The sequence below is a fragment of the Buteo buteo genome, chromosome 3 (genome assembly GCF_964188355.1).
Source record: "Buteo buteo chromosome 3, bButBut1.hap1.1, whole genome shotgun sequence".
NCBI classification, from domain to species: Eukaryota; Metazoa; Chordata; class Aves; order Accipitriformes; family Accipitridae; genus Buteo; species Buteo buteo.
The window spans coordinates 4,770,814-4,788,317 of NC_134173.1; the positions used below are offsets into that span (position 1 = coordinate 4,770,814).

Below are 17,504 nucleotides of genomic sequence, written 5' to 3' on the forward strand. Positions count from 1 at the left end.
GTCACCACAGGAACCTCTACATGCTACTTACTACATGACAATTGGGTTAATACTTCGTTAACACACAGATTATTAGATTTATTTACAGCTTCACTGTGATTCTGATGGTGAAAGAAAAAAAAGTAATCCCCCACATCTGTTAATTCACTACTCTGACCAGCCTCACTGTCTTAAACAGAATTACTCAGGGTAATAAATTCAAGCCCGTGGCACAGGAAGGAATTGTTAAGAAGGCAACAACAGAGACTTCTTTAGCCTCAGAGAGACCTTTTTTTTTTTTTCCCTTTTATAAAGGCCATACCACACATTTTCTTAGACTAAAAAGGCATTTATTATAACAGGTTTATAAATATTGTTGTCTGTCACTGTCAAATATCTAACAAGGCTCACTTGTACACCAACATTTAGTATAAAACAGATGTTACAAAGCAGTATTTTAGGGCATGCACTGATTGTAAAGGAGACCCGTAGGTCACCATAATTTCATTATGTATTCATTCAGTGTTATTTTTCTGAAAAGACTAGTGCATAAATACAAAGAAGTTTGATGATTACTTCTGGACTACAAAACCCCAGTCCTGTGCTCCTACCTGACCAAATGCTCATTGACTTCACATGGATGCTGGGTATTGGCATACAGAATGGAGCCTAGCATAAAGAATGCAGAACACCACTTAACATTATAGTTACAAGTTGCTTATTTGTATGTTTTAACTATGTATTAGTCTTGAGAACGCTGAACAAAGTCAAAAGGTAGAGATGACATTTCAGGTTCAACCATTACATTTCATGTAATACAAAACAAGTAGCAAGAGTTAACATAGTTACGACAACCTGCTTACTTGCAAAGAGGTTAAAGCAAGCTAGACCTCAGGATATATTAATCAGAAAAAACAAGGCATACCAGGCATCTCTTTTAACCTAAAAAAAACTCATGATACTTCAAATATGCTAACAAAATGTATCTGTCTAAAAGGCTGGGGACATGACACACAAATATCAGGGTCCCATCATTTCATTTTTCTAATGAGTTAATAGGTTTGGAATTTAATCTTTGAGACTCTGTGTCAAGACTTGAATGATACTTCCAGCTTTAGAGAAAATCTATTGTGGTAGTTTTTTTCTATTTCAGTGTTTATCACTGGTTTCATATCACCAACTGTGCAAAACTGAAAAAGAAATCATTGCTTTATATGTGAGCAGTCCAATATTTCAGATGCAGATATCGTATTTGGGGCTTAAATAAGGTGGGTTTTTTCCCTCTAGATTTAAATATGGCATCTGTGCTTCTGTTCCTATTATCCTAATACTCTATATGACAGTATTTTCTTGACTTACTGAACTTATCCTCCAGTTTGGAAAAAAATTGAAAATAATACTGTAAAAAGACTAATGTGAGGCTAATTTTTGTACCAAAGAAGGTGACAGAAGGTTAGTATATAAACACTGCAAACATAATACCCTAGCAGGTAACATCTTGGGTTTCTATGTATTCTGGATCATTCTGCCTATCAAAAATCAGCTAGGAGTCACGGAACATGTAGGATTCTGTGTTTTGTCTTCTTTTGTCCCCAAAGCAGAGTCTAGCCTTTTGTTTTTAAACTATCTTGTATAATTCTCAGACTTACACACACACACACACACACAAATACCTTCAGCAAAATTGCATTGCCTAAATATTAATTCTGGGAAGAATATTTTTCATTAATCTAAACTTTGCAGATCACTGTTGTAAAAATTCGGCAAGAATATTTTTATTCCTTGGCACACAACTTAAGTGAATTGTTCCCTTATTTAGTCTTCTACTAACACCTTGTTATGAAATTGAACTCAGTGATGTCAAGCTTAAGAGAGAGATGTGAAACTATATTGGGCAACACGTTGCAATCACTATTTGCCATAAAATGTTCACTGCCCTGAGTAGGCATTGCAGCCATAAAAGATTTGCAGCTGCTTGGCACTTTTGAAAAATCCAATTACTTCTTTAAAAATGTAAACATGAATTTAAGTAAGTATCACTTAGAAACAGCTCAGGAAAGTACTGCTACCAACTAATTCTGTAACACTCTAGTCTATAAAGTGCACAACACCTTTACAGACAGTTTCTTAAGAGCACCATATAAAAGTTCACCTTGTAAGGACATCCCTAAATAGCCTCTCACTGCAGATCAAAATGAGCCTATACGGAGCAGCAGCTATTCTAAAACAGGGGCCATGAAGTCCTGCACGTATTCCAACCTCACATCGGTTTGCAAGAACATTCCTACTTAGATAAGAAACATGGAAGTAGGACAAAAACCACAGTTGTGAATGACTGCAAAACTGCAGCAGGGGCAGTTCAGATGGGACATTAGGAAAAGGTTCTTCACTGAGAGGGTGGTCGGTCCCTGGAGCAGGCTCCCCGGGGAAGCGGTCGTGGCACCAAGCCTGTCAGAGTTCAAGGAGCATCTGGACGACGCTCTCAGTCATATGGTTTAGTTTTAGGTAGTCCTGCGTGGAGCAGGGAGCTGGACTCAGTGATCCTTATGGGTCCCTTCCTACTTCAGATATTCTATGAATGCAATTCAAAATACTTAGCAACCCAAGAAAAAAAAAAAAAATCTGCCCCTTTCCTTACAGCAGATTCATTGCTATTGCCAACTCAAATCACAGATTTTCAAAGCAAGTAATGTCTTTTCAGCCTGCTTTTTCACACTTATCAGCTCCACAAGCTGCATACGTCCTTCTTGACATTTAGAAATTACACCGGTTTTGCCTCACTATCTGAGCCCAAATTAGATAAGTTAAATAACCAAGTTCAAGCATACATAATTTTAGCAAACCCACTGTAAATATTAAAAAAAAAAATAAAATGGAAGTTACATAAGTGATTATTTCATACTAATAAAACAGGTTTAGAAAAGGAAGGTTTACCTAGATCTTACTCTGTATCTGCAAAAATCAGATACCTCAACATGTAAAATGCACAGAAATAACTAGATATGATATAAAGATGTGGTGAAAAGTTGACATACTGTCAATAAATATAAATTCTTTTCTTTTGATTAGTTCTTGTACTCAGGAAAGTGAGATTTTCTTTAAAACCTTCCAGTTAGATCCATATCTATGTGGGGCAGGCTGTGGGAGAGCTGCATTAGGCCTTAACACGTCACTACAGAAATACCAGTAATGAAATTTTAATTAGGGAAATAGACAATGTACAATGAAAGCTATTAAGAAAAGATGTAGAGCTTCCATCTTCTGATACTCCAACTGCTGCAGCAGTAGTTTGTAAAACGGCCAGTGAGCAGGTACACACGCAGCAGCCCACCGTCATTACTGTCTACAGGGTCTTGGCAGGTTTTCGTACCTCCAAAGGAAAGATCAAGCCTCTAGCTCTTACCTTGGAGTTTCATGGGAAACTTGAGGCACAGTCTGACCTTGTGCTCACGTGAGCCCTTACGCAGCTAAGACCTGCATAAAAGCTAAATTCTCATTAAAGTCAGACTCTGTTCCTTCTATTCACATCAAATCATATTTGCTTGTGATGAAAAGCACCAGACGTGTTCTGTCACATGTAAACTCGTGCAAAAATAGGAAGTATGCCAAAACCATTAGTCATTCCTTGTCCTTCAGCCTTACTACCAGTCTCTCCACTCTTCTATCCCAAACTGTTTGAGGTCACCGATGCCTCACTGGGTAGCATCCAAGCAGACTGCTTTGCCCATTCATTATACACGTGGAGTCAGAGTTGAAACAGAGGATGCCAATTCATGCAGGTTATGCATGTACACAGCTCCATGAAGCGCTGAAACAACCATAATATTTAAATGTGTTTCCACTTCTATCATAAATCTAAGGCTCTATATGAAGTTATACTTCGTATAAAATACTAGGACTCTCACAATAGAGATCTGTGAAAATAAGTGATTGTAGACCCTTTTGTAGTTCTGTGAAATACACGTTTCCTTCTCCTAAAGCTATTACCAAATACTTCTCTTTGGGGAAATATTTGAAGATGTTTTAAAAAAAAAAAAAAAAAGGCAGGGAAAGTACACCTGCTACATATCTTTCTGTCAAACCAAGAAGTCACAAAATGCAATTTAAATGCTGATAAAAGTTATGAAGTTTGTTTACAAGCTTTAATTCTGCTTCTAGAGTACGGCATGGTGCAAACTTCCAGTGGACACTGAAGGGATCAGAAAGACCAGACAGAAGGTCTATTCCCTAAAAGGAGAATAATTTCCTTCTTTATAAACGTCTGATGCACTGGATGGATGGGAAAGTAAGGAGAAGACAGACAAAAAAATAGGGAGACCTGTATCTTCCCTTAAACTTATAGCAGTCATTTACTTGCAGATAACTGGAGTATCATCAATGACAGATTTCTAACCTGGATAATCATGAAGACAGCTGTGTGTCAGTCCTCCTTACCCACTAACTCCTCTTCACAGCTGGGCTAAGACTTCTCAGGATCACCTCCCTAAATAGCATAAGGCATCTGTGGAAACAGTGACAGGACATAGGCTACTGACAAGGAGCATGGTACTTTTCTGAGGAAGACTAGACATAAAACACAGTAAGAACACTATCCACAGTTTGGCAAAAGAAGATATACATATTTAAGGGATTTGGTGATGTACACCATGCTCCAGTCATTCTCTTAATCCCTATGCTGAAGACTGGAAAAGTCAGTGCCAAACACAGCTTTGACAACTTTTAACCCAATGTGGGGGTTCCTCAGATTAGGGACGCCACAAGTGTTTATTTTCTTGCTATCCAAGTATTGAAGAACCAATCAAGAAGGACAAGAAGGCCACAGAGGGATTTCAATTTTTTCTCATCAATATGTTCTTTTTCAAAACCAGAGTATTTCCCTTTTATAATAATAGAATTCTGAAGAAAGCATCACCCTGTATCCAATGGCATTATCAAATCAGCTAGGCTTTTTTGGGGAGGAATCAATTAGCATTTAGGAGTATCTCACATACACATTAAAATAGTTATTTGATTCCAGCGAAGAAAAAAATTACTTTCTGAAAGTCTGTCCTCTCCACTTATCTTTCTCTCTTTCCTATCCTACTTATTATTAATGTCATTTCAGGCCTAGCTTATTATTTGTAGCAGGGTAGCAGTCAGACACTACAGTCAAAAAAAAGGGTCCCTTTGCAATAGGCACTGTCACAAATATAAGCAGCTGATTTCTCTTCCAACTAACTTATAAAATTTAGGTATAAAACATTCTAGATAAGACGGACAGAGCGAGCAGAGGGCGATAACATGGTTAACGTAACAAGCAATGGTCACAAGTGACTTTTGTTCTGCACGGAAAGAACATATTCAAGGAAGTTAATTAATGCCTTATGGTCTTTGTCAGTCCTATCTTCCTAACTAATAATCAGAGCTGAATTTCCAAAGGACGCCATACTCTAAACATGCACTTTCTAAACTCTGTGCCTCTGTATTAGGTCATCCTGCAGCAGGTAATTCTCAAAATAAAAGCACTTTGGAAAGGTATTCTTTAACAGCTGCTTGCTAGTAGTCACCATAAAGAAACTAAGAATAATTTGATTTGGAGAAAGAAGTGTCTGCCTCCTTTTCCAAAGGAGACCTTTTCCTCTACTTTGTGTTGGTACCTGTTAATTAGAAAAATCCAAAACTATTTGAAATGCCATAATCACTTAAAAGTTACTTTGAAGAAAGTTACTTTGTAGTAACTTCGTGTAACAGGGATCAATCCTGCTTTTCAACATTAAAAAAACCAAAACAAACCATATGAAAACCAAAATGCCTTCCATGACAAGTTACTACACTCAAATGTTAAGACTTACCAAGTATTATACAAAGTTAAACACCACCGAGGTAAAGCCTTTTCATTTCTCTAATAGTCTTTTTCTTCTCATATTTCTTCATAACTAGTAATTTCTAAACACTTGTACCTTCTTTGTTTGTTAACTTGAATGTCATATTCCTGCTTTTCCCACTCTGAAGAGCAACTCTCAGACAAACTCCGTACTAAACTCAACCCTCAGCTGAAATAGGTTGTTTTGCTGCTTCTTGCAGCCTTTTATTTCCACCCCTTTGATTAGAAATACTTAATTAGTGCTAATTAAGTACTTGGAAGCTTGGGTGAAATTTTTAATAGAAGTGTATGTTTCTGCTAATACTTCAACAAGAGAAAAATACAATGACAAAAACACTATACAGCACACTGACAAGTAAACTGAAAAAGGAAGAAAAAAAGTACTTTTTTACCCTAATTGAGAACATGGGTACAGCTGAAGACTGAAGCAGTTTGTACTTTGCAGCAGACATAGCCTTAAGCAGCTGTGCCTCTGCTCGGAATTTGCTGTAGAGCCTGAACTTTAAACATGTCTGACTCCATATAAGTGGGAAGCAGCTCTACGGGTGTTGCACATTTGCCTTGGTATTATTATTGTCGTCTTTAACGTACCTCTGTGCTCCGGTCCAGCCAGCCTATCCTAAACCCAGCACTGTATTAAAGAAGAAAAGAGGACCCAAAATGGGTTTATATCCTACTTCAGTACCTTTCAACTGTTAGGTTAGCCCTTTAGTGGGTAATCAGGTAAATGCCTGAAACTAAAATAGTAAATACAAGGCCATAAACTAAAGCAACCCTGAGGCTACTTTAAATAGCTGTGATCTCTGGGAAGGAACTGCACTATCTCAGTTGCCTACAAATTAGCACAAAGGAGAAGGAATTTGCCCTAATGATTTCTTCACTTCACCTGGTTGCTGAATATAAAACTCATTATCCAGGCTTCAGCCATCTGCTTCAGCCAATCTTAAAACTAAATTTTACAGCCATGGTGGACCAAAGCAGATCTTCCTTATTGGGTGCTCTCCACTATATATTTCATCAGATGATGAGTAGGCTATCCAACTTGAGAGAAATAATTTATAGGAAATAAAGCTACTATATGCACTTTTAAAGTTCACTTCATTCTGAATTTCTCTTCCCCCTCCCCCGTCCTGAACTCTAGTCCAGTAACTTTAAGTGAACAAATCCTTAAAGACATCAGTGAAAATCTATATTACTACACAATCTTTCCTTTGAAACAGGGATAAAGTGTTTGTGATGGAACGTTCAGATTCATTTTCAATCTAATTCATATACTTTAAGCACAGGTTTGAAGAATGCCGAGTCTAAGAAAAATTAGTCTACAAACTTCAGTCTGTGAATAACGATGCAAACCCAGCAAAGCTAGTTAATCTTTTTACGCTCTGTGCAGCAATGAGAATAGAAAGGAGGTCCATCACATACTTTACCAGATCCTATGTTACAGAGTCCTCAAGCATACCGCATTAGATAGAACTTTGGCACAATTTAAATTTTAATTCCATTGAAATGGAATTTTAATGCAAGTTGGGAAGTGAATGAGCAACCTTATCTAAGCACATTTGACTGCTCCATGTAGCCATGTGTCATACACTTCCTATTACGTGAAGAACAGACATTGTCCACAAGAACTCAGTTTTTCATAATATTCTGTGGCTCATAAATACATTTTGACACTTTCCATTTCTGTGATATTTAGCTTTGTAATATTTTTGGTGATAAAAAAAAATCTAGTGTATTTCTTCTTTAGTTCATCTTTTTCCACAGTAACTACATTTTAGCAGTGGTTTGATGAAGCTAAAGATACTGCTCTGCTTATTGATCCCTATCTTTCCTTACAAATAATCTCAATTATATTTCCATGTCTTTGTAAGTTAACACCAGCTGCCCATATTCACCTTTAACATGAACAGGATATACAGGCATACAACACAGAAAAACAGACAACTTCATACTACTACACAACTGCTTAAAAACGTATTTACATGTCACCAAAATTACTGGTTTTTTCATAAAAGGAGAAGAATTGATTTAATCTATTGGGAGGACGTCCTATGGCTTGTTGGAACGTCTATATTCTGTATGTTTTACACTTGTTTTTCCCATGTATGGAGAATTTCCATTACTGTATTCTCCCTTCCCCTTGTTTAAATAACTTGATATCTCACTCATAAAAGAAGTAGCCATTTCTTTCAAGAAGGTTGTTGGAAGTCTATTATTATAAAGAAAGACATTCATCACCTCTTTTCCATTGAAAAAAAAACCAAAAAACCCAACCCATGTTAATGCTTGATTATGCAAGTTTAGTTTTGGAAAGTACCAGAGCAAGTAAACCTTGATAAATATAAAAAAAAATAATAGGGAGAACTGTCCATTACTGAAGGGCAGGTTTTACTGCTGTGTCGGTATCCGGATCTTAAGTTCAGAAACTGCACTTGGAGTTGTGCTGTCTGCTCCAGAAGTACCAAACAGCATTATAATGTTTTCCCAAATTTGCTTTTTGGGAGCAATTTGGAAGGCAATTTTGTTATTTGATAAGGTGTCCATCACAAAATTCGCCTAAACACACATACAGACAGACACCCCTCCCAAACACACACACACGCACACACATTGATTTTACAAAAGTCTCCTTTTCTTTAAGCAAGTAGTCACAACACTGAAAATATTCTCCTATGTGTTCAGTGATTATTCTTAAATGATTTGTCACCACTCTGCCACTCAAAGGAGATGCTTATTTCATTCTCCTGAGAAGCTAACTATGTTCAAAAGCAGCTAGATGAGGATGGTGGTGTGATATAAATTCCAATAGAAAAACGCATCGTCCATCCGTATAGCCGTCCATCCTGAGGAAACTTCCACTGACAAATTCTTGCTATCTTCCATCAGTCATGGGGTTCCCATCAATAAATAGAAGGTCAGTGCAACAATGAGGAGTAAGCAGAATGGAGAAGAGAAGGTTTGATAGGCAGCCGATGGCATGAAAATATCTTCATACTTGTAAATACTGACAACACGCTCTGATACAGGTGGTGAGTCTATATCATGACGAGTTATAGAACCTTTAACAGGTAAGGGCAGAAAGAAATAACGTCAGATGCATTGTTTCTATAAGTCTACCAAAGAAACAGGTAGACAGCTGAGTAATTTTCAAACCTACAGGAGCATGCAATATTACACTGTCAGTGAGTAAGGTGATTTCTCTGCTTTCTGAAATTAAACTTCCAAATAAGACAAATGAAATTCAAATAAACAATAAACATCCTTCAAAGGAAATCAGAACTTCTAGTTATGAAGTTCTTCTAAATTCAGCTTTGGGGAGTGGGAGTAAAAACGATGTAGGTGAGAAAACACGACATGTAGGACTCTGTTATTTAGCTTGTCTTCCTTTTTATCTGTTTTTAAGCCTCACACTGCCAGAATTTTAGTTCATTAGAAAAAAAGGGGGCTCTAGTAAGACTAATGTAATTGAAAGACATTTATCCATTTTGGCACCTCAGTTCTGTCAGTAACACAGAAATCAACTTACCCTGAATTGCTGGACCCCAAGCAAACAGATAGTACCAACTCAAGTGCAGATCTACGATGGTTTCCTCTCGGGGAACATATACAGGACGCTTGAATCGACATGTTACACGATTGTTTTCAAAAACTCCTTCTTCATCTCTAGCAGGATTTCTCTGGATTTCTTTAGCCCACTGACCGACATTATAGAAGTGCTGTATTCGGACTCTTCCGTTATCATCATGAACACAAGCCATGACATCATCTCCTCCCTACACCGTAAAAGCATATTGGTAGAAGGAAAACACAAGTGTCACAAAGCATTTCCTCGTTTAGGTATATAATTTTAATTATTAAAAACTAATCAAGACCTCAGGCTCCCATTCCTTCTTTCAAAGTTATATATACACAAATATTTGTTTCCCTAACCATGTGTCTTCAATCAGATTGAAAAGCACAAAGTGGATAGTAATATTTACTTACCTTTACTAACTCTGAATTCTCTTTTGGATCTTTCCAAGAGTTATTTTACCTAACAGATATAACTTATTTGTAAGACATGATATCACCCTGACATCACATAATTAATTGATCAGTGGAAGGCTGTTTTCTTTTGTAATTTGTGAAGTTCTGGGACCCTGCTTCATAAAAACTGGCAGTCTTGAATCCCTGATGTGTACAAAACCCACTGCATCAAATCATGGACAGAAACCCAATATAATTTAGTAAAATAGAGGAGATGAATCTACTAAATACGGGAAAATAATAGCATAAATTGCAGTCTGTCTTTTCTAATCTCTTCTCACGTTCACTTAAGGGAACACCACTTCTTGTATCTCTTAAGAGAAAATGAAAACTGTTCAGCGTGTAGTAAGAGATTACAGAACACTGTAAGATACAAGAAAAAAAGTAATCAGTATGTGCTTCTTCACACAGCATAAACAGCTGCCAAGCATTCCAATCAAGCAAAGAAACAACGGACAGAAGGAAGTGTGAGACAACCGTTTGTAGAGGTCATCTGTAGAAATATTAAAGCAGCTGCTAGAACTATTCCTCAAGGTCACTGCCAAAGTGGTAGAGCACTGCATCACTCAGGGATTAGCATTAATTTTAGGAGTACTATCTCATAGAAGCTTTAGTATCAAGAACCATTAAAACGCTGTGCAAATTGGATGAATGGCATTTTACTGAACACCACTGCCACAGGTGGTATGAAACACAGAGCCGTATTAAATACAGAGCCCACTTCTCCAATACTAATCTTTCTGATATGTTGTGCTGATGATAGACATGATGCTTGCTAGCACGATCATGTCTCAGTTCTTTATTATAGGGAAAGGAGAGAAAAAGGGTGCATTTCAGCTCTCCGGGAACATTGCTATGTGGATTTGTAAAAGATGTGCCAGAAGTGTGGGGAAAAGGGGACAACTAGGTAAAAACACATGCTTGAACAGTGTCTGCACCTCGGTGCTGCTGCAGGCAACCTTTACAGCTTCTGTCTTGAGCCTATCCTTGCTCTCCATGACTTATTTTCCAAGTTTAACTTTTATACATCTGAGCACATATCCCTCATTCTTAAGTACAAAGAGGCAACAATAAAGCTGTTTTCTTATAGAAAAAAATTAAAAGGAAAGAAAAAAAGTATTCCGAATCTCAATTAACAGAATGACATTACCAAATCCTGCCTAGGCACAAAAGCCTGCAAGTGGAAAAGCATGTTATTTGAGACAAAGAAATAGGTCACAGGAGTTAAAAAAAATAAAAATCTATTGAGGACACAAAATAGCTTTTTTCTCCTGAACTTCTGTAGCTATCCAGGCCACACCATTTTGATTAGGGCCTCCAAAGCACAGCCCGCTTCTCACAGCTAAGCTGTTTTGACCCAGAGCCATTTTACTGTTAGAGCCTGCACATCCCAGGACACCAAAACATCCTGGAAGTTAAGAAAAAGGATGAAGTCAGCAGGAGAACAAGAGAGGAAGACAGATACTAGCTGGTTTAGTCCAGCTGACTGATGGGCATTAGATCACCTACACAGCAAATTTGGAAGCGAATTCTTTTACTTTACACTTACTTTATTCTTCTTACCAGAAGCTGAGACTTGACATGCTGCTTGGTGTGCCTGGGATGAAAGGTAACGCCTGCTTTCCAAGTGGCTGATGAATTGCAGGCAGTGGGACCCTGGGACCTACTGCAGTATATCAGAGTTACAAACCGGTACCATGATCTTTGATAGCTTGGGGCCAAATACTTAAATGGTGCTGAGCTGCTTTGAAAACCCCGCTGAGTACATGCATTTCTAGGCATCTAAACTCTGCGCAAAATTTGGCTGTAAAACTGTTCCTCACAACATTAAAAAGATGAACTGTTTCTTGTGATGTGAGCTGTTCTTTAGGACACAAAGACTTCTACCTTTATTGTGTTTATTTACAGTGTCATATTAAAACATATATGGTAATGACTGAAAAGCACCTGCCCTCACATTTTCTTTCTATTTCTCATTTTGGGTCTGATAAAAACATTGTTAGGTCAGCGTGAGTCTTCCCGTTCATTTTTGTGGGTCCTAGCCCAGGACGTCTAAATTCTGTATTTTTTTCAGACTACTGCTTACAGCTGTACAAGAAAGAGTCCTGTCCTCTGGCTTGTGACTAGGACATAGGCTCAGTATTGTTTTATATACTCAGGCGTGTTTCTGTATACTAACACCTACATTATGAACTGCATTTTAATCCTAAACATTTTACCAAGGACCACAGACAAAACATCTTTGCATAAAAGTCATCTATTGCTCAGGTTTTTTAAACTTCGCACGGTACATGCTCCTGTTTTTCTTATTGAAACACAATGAAAAGTGAAGCTTTTGAATGAGAAAGTAAGTACAGGGATAAGCATTAAACCAAACCCAATAAAATCCAGGAGAGACAGAAGAAGAAATTTTAACAAGACTGCTTGCTAGAGTATGTATGTTTAAATTAGCAGGAGTCATTTTGTCACACATTTGTGGCTTCCCTGGAACAGCACACAGGTATGAAAGAAACAAAAAGATTTCCAAAGTTTAACCGTGAAAGCCATATTTATATCACTGAAAGTCAGCTGATTTACTGAAGAATAAAATTATTTGCTATTTAGTTTCTGATGTGCCTTTTGGCCAAGTAACACTGACATAAAGCACAACAGGACATTTCCATGTGAATTGGCTTATTCCTGAGGGCAAAAAGCTGGTAACGTTCAGACATTCAGAGCTGAACCGAAATACTGTTTTAATGCTCAGAGAGGAAGGGAAAGGACACGTTAGGAAGGATGAGGCAGTTTTTCTGGGAGGAAGCGGGCCTGGCTTCTGCCTCCAGGGTGGCTACCGAATGGTGCTGTGTTTTCAGCAAGTCAGTTTCTCCTTATATGCTCTGTTTCTGACAGAACAAATATAAACGATTTATATCCTAGCCTGTAAAAGTGTGCATACTGTCAACATGAAGAACTGTACATGTCTTACCATTTTCTTGTCTGAGGAAAATCCCACTGCCACCCAGCCATCAGTATCGGCACTCAACTCAAATTCAACATCAGCTCCTATTCTACGGTAACTTAGAAAGTAGTCACAAGTCTCTGCATTGCATCCAGGTTTACCGTACCTAAATGGAATTGGAATACATGTAACTTTTCCTCACAGTTTCCTGCTATGGAACTTCATTACATTTCTGCAAGAAAAAAGCTAAAAGAATGCATTTTGGTATAATGGCAGTAAAACATAATATAATATGCTATACACAAAGTACCACTAATTAAGTGTTAGCAATTATTACTCTTTCAGTGTAAGAATGTATAGCATTTAAAGAGTACGGCAAGCAATTAATTACACACAGTGTTACTCTCTTGACCTTCCTAGCCCTGCTTTTGTAAAAGTGCTTCATGAAAATACAAGAATCATGAAATAGCTGTAGGTCCAGAACTATGATGTATATCCTTAAATAATCTAGTTTCCTCAAATAGTATAGTCCATAACTACAAAGTATGTTCTTAAATAATGAACATTTATTACAATGAATATAGTCTCCAATATAATCAGTCAGCATTTGCAAACATAAAGGTATCTGCGCTCTTATCTCAGACTGACCTGAAGCATCCCTTGGTTTTTCCACAGTCATCCACTCTTATTTTTGCGAACGGATCCACAGGAGGAGCAGTAGGGAAAGGGTAACCTGTATGAACAAAATAAATCATTACTAAATAAAATACAAGGAATAAAAAGCAGTAATACTAAAGAGAAAGGGTTCCAATAGCATTTACTTTGTCTGCTGATAACCGAGCTGTTCAGATGAGGGACTACTTTGTCACGTACACAATCCCTTGCTCAGATGGTCCTGGATCCAGATATCAAAGTAACACCCATAACTGAAAACAAAGATTTTCTCAGGTTTCCTACATTTGTCAAGAAGGGAGAAGGATGCCAGTGGATGGCTTTGCTACACCGAGGGCAAAAGTTAACTTAAGGCAGCAGGAACATGGAGTAGTGCAGTCAACTAACAATTAGGGATCTCCGCTCACTGCACCCTTTGTGCGCATTCTTAGTCCCCTCAGGAAGTTCGTAAGGGAACTAAATCTGACTCCTTCGCCATAAATGACAGTATTAAGTATAAATGCAGGGCACCAGGTTCAGAGCTGTAGGAGTGGATACCGAAAGGCCCTTATAATACACCCTCCATTAAGAAGTAAAATAAAACACACATGGCAATAAAAGGTAAGAGAGTATCAAAACAGGGAATTGCCTGCAGGTATGACCTGCAATCACTTGTGAAGGAAGACCCAGAAGAGCCGGACAATGAAAGTCATGATTCCGAGCAATCCCCTGTCTGCTGTATGATAGTACACCGAAGAGAAAGTGCAAACATTTGCAAACAGACCTTTTCTGTCTCGGCTTGTAGAAGTTTGTGTCTGTTGCATGACCACAGGTATTTTAATAGGATGTTCTTTTACTTAGCCAACTGAAACTCAAAGTGCTAGTTGTGAAACTAGGAAGTCCTCTGAAAGTGCTTCACTGAATAGGAAACAAACAGTCCAGCTAGTTACAGCATCTGCAAACAGACGTTTAACCTACACAACTTTAGCATTTGGGAGCCCCGATTCGCTTCCCCAGGTTTCTGACAATGCCAACAGAGAGAGAAAGTATGCTGTAAACTGCAAATTACAGCCCCCACTGACCGTATCGGGGGCCTGGGTAAATTACCCAGCATGAATGTATTTAACTGGCAAAATTTCACAGCAGCCTGTGGCAGAGCATCACTGAAAGAGTGGTTGTGGGACATGCCATCTTCTCACTTCTTCCTTTTTTTTTGAATGCATCAAACAACCGGTCGTCAACGCAGCCTAGCCACAAAATTGGAGTTCTAACATTCTGCCGTTCACAGATTCAAAAAAAACCCCCAAACAAACCCACCCCAAACCCCACGACCGCTACATTTCTCACCCCTCGGGACATCACACGGCATTTCGACACCCCCACCCCCCCCCACCCCAAACCCAGCACTCCTTTTAACTCAGCACCCCGGCAAGCTTTTCCCCAGCGGCTTTGCACCATCGCAAGGCCACCCACCGCCCGCCGGGACGAAGCCCGGACCCCCGGAGCCCTCCCGGTCCCCCCGTCCCCCCCCTCCAGGCTCCAGCTCTGCCTCCCGGCGTGGGCTGCCCGGGCCCCCCGCCCGGCTGAAGACGCCCGGAGGGGGGTTACCGCTACGCCGCAGCCCTGCGGGAGAACCCGTCCGTCGGGCCCGGCACCCGGGGCTCCCCTCCGCTGCCGGCCCCCTGAGGAGAAGGAGGCCAGGCCCGCGGAAAATGGCGGCGGGCGCTGGCCTTCGTGCTGAACAACGCCGCCTCCACAGCCCACCCTTCCCTCCCTTCCCTCCGCGGCGGACCCCGCTCCCCGCCGGCTGCTCCCCCCCCCGCGTTGACCGCACCCTCCTCGGAGAGGTAGCGCAGGTCGTAAAACTCGCTGGCGAAGGTGCCGTACGAAGAATCGTGGTGAGGCCGAGCCGCTTCTTCGCCGTGCTCCCCGCCGCCCGCCGCTTCCCGCCTCCCGCCGCCTTCCTCCGCCGGGCTGGCGGCGGAGCCCGCCAGCAGCAGCAGCACCGGCAGCACCAGCAGCAGCCGCCGCCGCCGCCGAGCGCCGCGGCTCCGCACCGACATGGCGGCGGCGGCCGAACGCGCCTTCCTTACGCCGTCGCCGGCGGCGGAGCGAGGGGAGGCGGCCCCGGGGAGGGCGGGCGGGCGGGCGGTGCGCGGAGGGACTGCGGGGGTGGGCGAGGGGACGGCGTGTGGGAGCGGGCTTTGGGCGGGAAAAGGTGAGGGGAGGCGGCGGCGGCCCCCAGCCCTGTCACGGGCAAAAAAACCCTGTCAGCGCTGAGCCCTTCCCCGGCCTCGATTCGCCAAAACCTCTCAGCGTGTGGGCTCCGAGAGGACGTGATTAACCCTGCTCGCTAATTGCCGGGCAAGCTCACCCCTCGTATATACATATTTTTTTATTTTTTTTCTATTTTCGATGACTTTCTGAGGTGGGACTGAAGGCACCACGCAACTTAGCCCTCATCTCAGGTAAAAAAAAAAAAAAAACACGCCGGCGAGCGCTGGCTGTCGGATTGCGTGTTCTTGCTTTGTATTGTACGCCATGTAACGGCAGCGGTGCAAATACGCTGAAAAACTGGCGGAACTGAACGAAAGCCCCGCTCGTGTCGCGTGTCCCCCCCAAAAAATTTGCTTGGGCTCTTGGAACCGACGCCGGGCTCGCAGCTAGGCGTTACGGAGACGGTCGCGGTCTCGCCGTGCCGTGGTACCCGCGGGTTGGTGGTGGAGCGATGGCATTTCGTCCCCCGCGTTCGCCCAAGCGGCTCTTTTCTTGGGTTTGCGTTGCCGTCTTCTGGTTATAACGATAATTTCTTTTTTATATTGTTATGTATGGTTACACTCCCTCCTCTGAGAGTCTGGAAGAAAATTCAGCAAAACATCAGGGGGGGAGGGAGGGAGAGAGAGAGAAGAAGACGCAGCGGTCGGCGATATTCTGAAGATTGAAATAACCCTCGATTTAAATCTTTTCTCTTTTAGTATCGATGACTGAACTGAGTTACTTTTTGATGGGGCACTGAGACTGCCTGAGACCTAGGCTGCGTTCGGGATCAGTTCATTCCCTTGGGCCGAGCGGTTGCTTGTAATACCGGAGCGTGCCCAGCTGCATCGAGCGGAGGACGTTAATTCACGTCCCCACGCTTTAGTCCAGTGGATTAGCATGCTATCTCTCACTGCAGAGAGAGGAACAGCCACACAGAGGTGAAAAATAAGTTGCAAAAGCGATTTCGATCGCGTGCAAATTCAACATGTTCCACAGTAGCGTATGGAAAAAGCTATGGGAGAGCAACACTAAGCTCAAGTGCAAAATAATGAGTCCCTTCTTCCCACCTCGCTGAGCTTGGCAAACTTTACCAGGCCAGTGGAAAACAAGCAAACAAATGGCAATAGAAAAATGCTTATAAATCAGGCTAACAGGAAAATAAGGCTGCAGCTTATTCTTTCTGGCAATAATCAACTCTGATGAAGGCCCCCCGCCTCCTTTTTGAAATAGCTAGCTGAGGGTTGTGATGCCTGTGAAGAAGCATTTGCTCAGCGAGGGAACAGCTGTCAGCTGCATGCTGGTTTTTCCTCCCTGGAAACAGGCTTTAGCGCGCTGCGATACAGGCGATGCTTTGCAGCTATAGTAAACACTTGGGATATTTATCCTGTATTGTTTGTACCTACATGACACCTATCATTTTAAATCTGACAGCTAAGATAACTGTCTGTGATTGCAGTGGAGCTGCACTGATTTTCTAAGGTGAAGATACGGCTAAGAGACTGACCCTATTGCAGGTGCCTCCCTCCTTGTAAATCTTAAAAATTAGAATACTCCAGACATGTTTTTTTTCCTTAGTAGAACCTCTTGTGTTTGCCTGAAGGTTGTCCCTCCCACAAAAATGGGTTGCTTATAGGAAGCAACGGCATATTGGGACTGCTGGAGCACTAATGAGTACCTTTAATTTTCAGCAGACAGAAGGGTCTACACTGCAACTAACAGCACTGCCCGTGCGGCAACAGTTCTGCAGGGAAGAGCCTTATCTGATCAAGTGATTAAGGCTGCCATCAT

The 17,504-nt window shown here is 41.0% G+C and overlaps 1 protein-coding gene across 1 annotated transcript; it reads right to left on the reverse strand.

Annotated features, from left to right (window-relative positions):
- Positions 1-6,114: 6,114 nt before the first annotated feature.
- Positions 6,115-16,079, reverse strand: FRRS1L (ferric chelate reductase 1 like). The gene is made up of 5 exons (XM_075024276.1): positions 15,292-16,079; positions 13,455-13,539; positions 12,834-12,972; positions 9,369-9,615; positions 6,115-8,901 (listed from the first exon to the last, which is right to left on the reverse strand). The coding sequence occupies exons 1-5, from the start codon at positions 15,518-15,520 to the stop codon at positions 8,729-8,731; spliced, it is 873 nt and encodes a 290-aa protein (XP_074880377.1). The 5' UTR covers positions 15,521-16,079; the 3' UTR covers positions 6,115-8,728.
- Between the last annotated feature and the right edge of the window lie 1,425 nt (positions 16,080-17,504).